Source organism: Orycteropus afer, unplaced genomic scaffold, assembly GCF_000298275.1.
Source record: "Orycteropus afer afer isolate SDZICR_OR568_19922 unplaced genomic scaffold, OryAfe1.0 scaffold00057, whole genome shotgun sequence".
Taxonomy (NCBI): Eukaryota; Metazoa; Chordata; class Mammalia; order Tubulidentata; family Orycteropodidae; genus Orycteropus; species Orycteropus afer.
In genome coordinates, this window is record NW_006921644.1 from 9858511 (window position 1) to 9864479 (window position 5969).

General features: G+C 47.4%; 1 protein-coding gene across 1 annotated transcript in view; it reads right to left on the reverse strand.

Moving 5' to 3' along the window:
• GINS2 (GINS complex subunit 2) overlaps window positions 1–5300 on the reverse strand; it is a 25619-nt gene extending 20319 nt beyond the window's left edge. Inside the window, exons 1-2 of the mRNA XM_007939145.2 lie at window positions 5211–5300; window positions 4321–4435 (exon numbers count right to left, since the gene is read on the reverse strand). Coding sequence (XP_007937336.1) covers window positions 4321–4435; window positions 5211–5300 — 205 coding nt within the window. The remainder of the gene's footprint in view (window positions 1–4320; window positions 4436–5210) is intronic.
• Window positions 5301–5969: the final 669 nt, after the last annotated feature.

Below are 5969 nucleotides of genomic sequence, written 5' to 3' on the forward strand. Positions count from 1 at the left end.
ATTGCCCAACCTTCCTTCCGAGGAGTGGCTGGTGGGTTTGAACCGCCAGCCTTCTGGTTAGCAGTCAAGTGCTTTAGCCACTATGCTACCAGAGCTCCCTGGGAGACCTAGCCAGGGCAATAAGGCAAGAAAAGGAAATCAATGGCATCCAAAATTGTTAACGAAGAAGTAAAACTATCTCCATTTGCAGATAATATGATCTTATACCCTAGAGATTCAGCAAGAAAACTACTGGAACTTATTGGAATATTTAGCATAGTGACCAGAGACAAGATCAACATACAAAAATCCATTGAATTCCTCTATACCAGGAAAGAGTCTCTGAAAAGGAAATGAGGGAATCAATACCATTTACAATAGCTACCAAAAAGATAAGACACTTGGGAATAAATCTTACCAGAACACAAAAGACCTATACAAAGAAAACTACCAAACACTACTTCAAGAAACTATAAGAGATCTACATAAATGGAAGAACGTACCATATTCATGGATAGGAAAATTCAACACCGTGAAGATGTCAATACAACCCAAAGCAAGCTATACATTCAGTGTAATACTGATCCAGATTCCATCAACATTCCTTAAGAACATGGAAAAACCAATCACTGATTTTATATAGAAAGGAAAGAGCTTGGATAAGCAAAGCACTACTGAAGAAGAACAAAGTAGGAGGTCTCACATTCCCAGATCTCAAAACCTACTATACAGCCACAGTGGTCAAAACAGCCTGGTATTGTTAAGACGACAGACACATAGACCATGGAACAGAACTGAGAATCCAGAAATAGATCCATCCACCTATGGTCAGCTCATCTTTGACAAAAGGCCAAAATCCATTAAATGGGGAAGAGATACTCTCTTTAACAAATGGTGGTGGCAAAACTGGATATCCATTTGCATAAAAATGAAACAAGATACATACCTCACATCATACACCAAATATAACTACAGATGAATCAAAGACTTAAATGTGAAACCTCAAAATATAAAGTTCATCAAATAAAAAATAGGGGCTAATGTAAGGGCCCTAATTTATGGCATATATAGACTACCAAGCATAACCCAAAATGCACAAACAGCAAAAGATAAACTAGATGATCAGGACCTTCTAAAAATTAAATTCTTACATGCATCAAAAGACATCTCCAGAAGAGTAAAAAGAGAAACTACCGACTGGGAAAAAATATTCAGCAATGACATATCTGACAAGGGACTTAACTCTTAAAATTTATAGAAATTTATAGAATACTAATATCTCAACATCAATAAGACAAACAATCCAATTAAAAAATGGGCAGAAGACATGAACAGGCACTTCACCAAAGAAGATATTCAGGTGGCCAACAAACACATGAAGAAATGTCCATGAACACTAGCCATTACCAAACCAAACTCACTGCCGTCGAGCCGGATCTGACTCATAGCTACCCCTCCTTGGGTTTCTGAGGTGGTATCACTACAGAAGTGGATTGCTCAATCATCTTTCCAATGAATGGCTGGTGGGTTTGAACTGCCAACCTTCTGGTTAGCAGTCAAATGCCTTAGGCACTACGCCACCAGAGCCATTAGAGAGGTGCAAATCAAAACAACAAAATACCATCTCACCCCAGCACTGATACCAAAGTTCAACAAGACAGAAAATAACAAATGCTGGCAAGGATGTGAAGAGATTGGGATTCTCATACACTGCTGGTAGGACTGCAAAATGATACAACCACTGCAGAAATCGATATGGTGATTCCTTAAAAAGTTGGAAATAGAAATACTATTTGATCCAGTAATCCCGTTACTAGGTATGTATCCTAAAGAACTAAGAGACAGGATACAAAGAGATATATGCACACCCATGTTCACTGTAGCACTATTCACAGTAGCAAAGAGGTGGAAACAACCTAAATGTCCATCAACAGAGGAATGGGTAAGCAAACTGTGGTGCATACACACAATGGAATACCATGCAACCCCAAAGAATAATGTTTAATCTGTAAAATACCCTGTAATGTATATGAACTTGGAGGACATTATGCTGACTGAAATAAGTCAATCACAGAAGGACAAATATTGTATTAGGCCACTATTGTAAAAGTCAAGGAAAGGTTTATACACAGAAGGAAACTGTTGGTTACCAGGGATGGGAGGGAAAATTCCATACATACACATACATAAATATGGACCTCTGGTGGCACAGTGCCTAAGGCATTTTACTACTAACTAGAAGGTTGGCGGTTCCAACCCACCAGCCGCTCCGCGGAAGGAAGACTGGGCAATCTACTTCTGTAAATATTTACCACCTCGTAAATCCAAAGGGGGTCACTATGAGTCAGTATCGACTCGATGGCAGTGAGTTTTTATACGTGTGTGTGTGTGTGTGTGTGTATGTATACATATAAAAGATCATTAGTGATTACTGGAGGGGGGGCTTTTGTTTGTGGGACATTAAGTTTAATGCTAATTATGGTAGAATATTTTGGAAAAGGACAGCAATAAGGATGGCACAGCAAGAAAAATGTCATCAATGTTCCTGAGCTATAAATGAGGAAGCTGTTTTTTTGGTAAATGTCTTGTTGTGTATGTTTTCACAATAAAAGCAAAATAATAATAACAATTAGCAATAAGACGACAAAAAAAAAAAAGAACAAAACCTCATTCTCTTTAGCCATCACCCACCCCTAATTTCCCTATCTCCCCGCTCCCCCACATTCTGATCATTTCACATAAACAGGATCAGTCAATGTGGTCTTTGTGTCTGGCTTCGTTCATGTAACAGTGTTTTCAAGGTTCAGCCATGTTTTAAGTACATATCAGAATTGCATATCCTTTCCTGGCCAGGTATTCCATTGTATGGATGACTCGTTACTTTCATACATTCTCTATAAAGAAAGATGATGACTGTTTTGGTCACCTAGTGCCACTCTGACAAGAATATACCACAAATGGAATGGCTTGAACAAATAGGCGTTTATTATGTTACAGTTTGGAGGCTTGAAGTCCAAGTTCAAAGTACCAGGTTCTAGGGGCTAGATGAAAGCCCCCAACCCTGGGGTTCAGCTCTGCCTCCTGCTCCCAGCCCACTGGAACTAGAGGCTTTTCTTCACTCAGACAGCTGCTGGCTGCTGATGCTGACAAGCCCAAGGTTGACAAGTAAAAGGGCACAGTCTCATGTGTTACCAGACCACACAGCAGGCCATTAATTCAAGTCCATTGAAAGTCCCAAGGTGAGCAGAGCATGGCAGGCTGCTGAACGACAAGCTACATGCAGGGTTCAAGCGTGCCATAAGCTAGAGACCATTCCCAAAGCTGTTTCTTATATACAGGAAGCAGACCACTTACCCAAAGCAGCTACTCAGCTGCTCCAATAGATCCCACCATAGAGTTAATTACCAGTCTCATCAAGTAGAGTAACTACATTCAGCTGCCCAGCCACTCAACCAACCCAGCCAAGTTGACACACAAACTTAACCACCACAATGACTCTGCTTCTGAGCATTCGAACAGAAACCATATTCAAACACACCCAGCGGCGCCGTGAGAGACAGGCCTGGTGACCTGCTCCCAAAAAGTCACAGCCTTGAAAACCCTGGGCAGCAGTTCTAATCTGCACATGTGGTTTCCATGAGTCAGAATCAACTCGATGGCAACTAACAATAACTTAATTGTTTTAAAATTCCCTAAAATTGACAGTGCTTGCACAGGGAGACAGCTCAGGGGGCAGGAATGCATAGAAAATAAGGACACAAGGAAGAGGTGACCACAGGGAGGAAGTGGGGAGAGAGCTGTTATACTGTGGGGAATTGCAGTCGATGTCATGAAACAGAATGTGTATGAATTGCTGTATGGAAAATGAATTTGCTCTGTAACCTTCCACCCAAATCACAATTACAAAAAAAAAAAAAAAAAACTGACAGCAGCAACTTGAAAGGTTAGACAGGAAACGTAGGGGACAGTGGGTTCACGTTAATGGGGGGAGGAATAACTCAGAAAAGGAGGGTGAGAATGGTTGCCCAATTTGGCGAATGTCATGTCACTGAACTGCACATGCAGGAACTCTTGATGTGTGTTCTGCTGTGTGTATTCTCAACAGACAAAAATAAATTATAAAACAAACGTTTCTTTAAGGTCACACAATATTTTAAATTTTAAAGTAAGTTGCTATATCTGAATCAAAATTTGACTTTTCACTAAAACATGGCATAGGGAATAGGAGTTAGCAGAGCCTGAGAAAACCAAGAGGCAAGGAGCCCCTCCGCCTCCACCCACCAGCAGAGGGCGTCACCCCAAGGCGGGCCCCAAGCACGCGGACTGTCAGGAGCTCCTTACCGACATCCATCCACTCCGGAGGGACCAGGCGACACTTCTGTCTTTGTTTCAGGTTCACTGCCAACCACAGAGGTACTTCCACTGGTAAACCGGGGTTAAACGGCCCCAGGTCCCCCTGCCAACGGTGCAACAGGCCCCGTAAGATGAACGCGAACAAACAGCACAGGGAACCCCAAGGCTAGCCATCAGGGTAAGGGCGCTGCAGCCACTGAGGTCCCGACGGAAACAGAGCCCCAACCGTCACTGCGGACCCGCGACGAGGCACCTCTGGACGCCCTGGGACCCCTGGTCTTCGCACCCCACCTGTTGGCTCGGACTAGCCGGGAGGGCCCGTGCCACGGCCACCTGCCGGCACCTGGGAGACATGGAGCACGACCCAGCGCCGCGCGCTCCCGCCTCGGCTCCACCACGGCGTCGACTGCGACCGGCGACCCCGCGTAACACGGTCAAACTGCCCCCACTGAGCTTCACGGGTTTTCGTCTTCACAGACGCGACCACAGTCTGTCTCCCCCGGTTTCGAACCGCCGACCTTGCGGTTGACAGCAGAGTTCAATGTCACCAGGGCCCTTCCCACCGCTGACCTCCCGTTTCTAGGGCACATTTATTAAACAGAACCTTGGTCTCCTCGGGGTCGGAGGGCACGGAGCCTCTCATACACGCCCTGGGGCCTCCCTTAAAACGCGAACCCCGCGGGCTGGGCTTCACCTCTCTGACAAACCGGAGCTGAGGGGCGCGAGACCACGGAGCCCAGCGGCGGGGCAGGCACGCGCCGCGCCCCCAGCCTCCTCCTCTAGCCTCGGCTTCCCCGCAGGGCTGCGCCCCTCCCCGCCCGACTTAGCCGCCGGGTCACCTCTGGGATCGGATCGGCCCGGCGCCCGCCCGCCCTTACCCCGATGAGGTAGATCTTATCCAGACTGAAGTTAGGGATAATGGTCACCATTTCCTTCTCGGCCAGAAACTCCACCTCGGCTGGGTCCATGAAGGCGCGGAGCGGCCTGAAGTCAGCGCGCCAGCTGCGCCCCTCAGAGTCTCAGAGGAGCCAGGCCGCCTTTTCCCGCCACAGCGCGGAGCCCGCCCCCGGCCGGAAGAGGCCCCCGCCAGGCCAATGAAAGAGCAGCGCTCTCCGCGGGGCGGCGGGAGGCGGAAACCGCCGTTGCTACGATGCCGGGGACTGGCTGGAGGCTTGCCTCCTCGCCCCGCCCACGGGACTGCGAGGCTCTGGCGCCGCACACCTGGGCGCCCCACGCGTCTCCACGACCTGCACCTGCGTCTCCCGCCAACAGCACGAGTTCACACCGCGGCTGCGCGCAGCTGCGGTGGTGTCTGCACAGGCCGGGAAGCAATATACTTACTCAGCCAAGTTTAAATCGCCTTGATTGTGGAGCTGCGGAAGTGGTCGGCTGCCAAGTGACAGGTTCCCCAGTTTGCACTCATCAGCCGCTCCATGAAGGTGGCAGTCTGCTTCTGTAAAGCTAACAGCCTTGGAAGCTCTATGGGGCAGTTCTCTGTCCTACAGGGTCGCTATGAGTCCGAATCCACTGGAAGGCAGTGGGTTTGGTTTGGGGCCAAGTTCAGTACCAGGCAGACTCCGGGACACAAGGATGGGGATGTGCAAAAGGACACAAAAGACGACCTAAAGGCTCCCAAG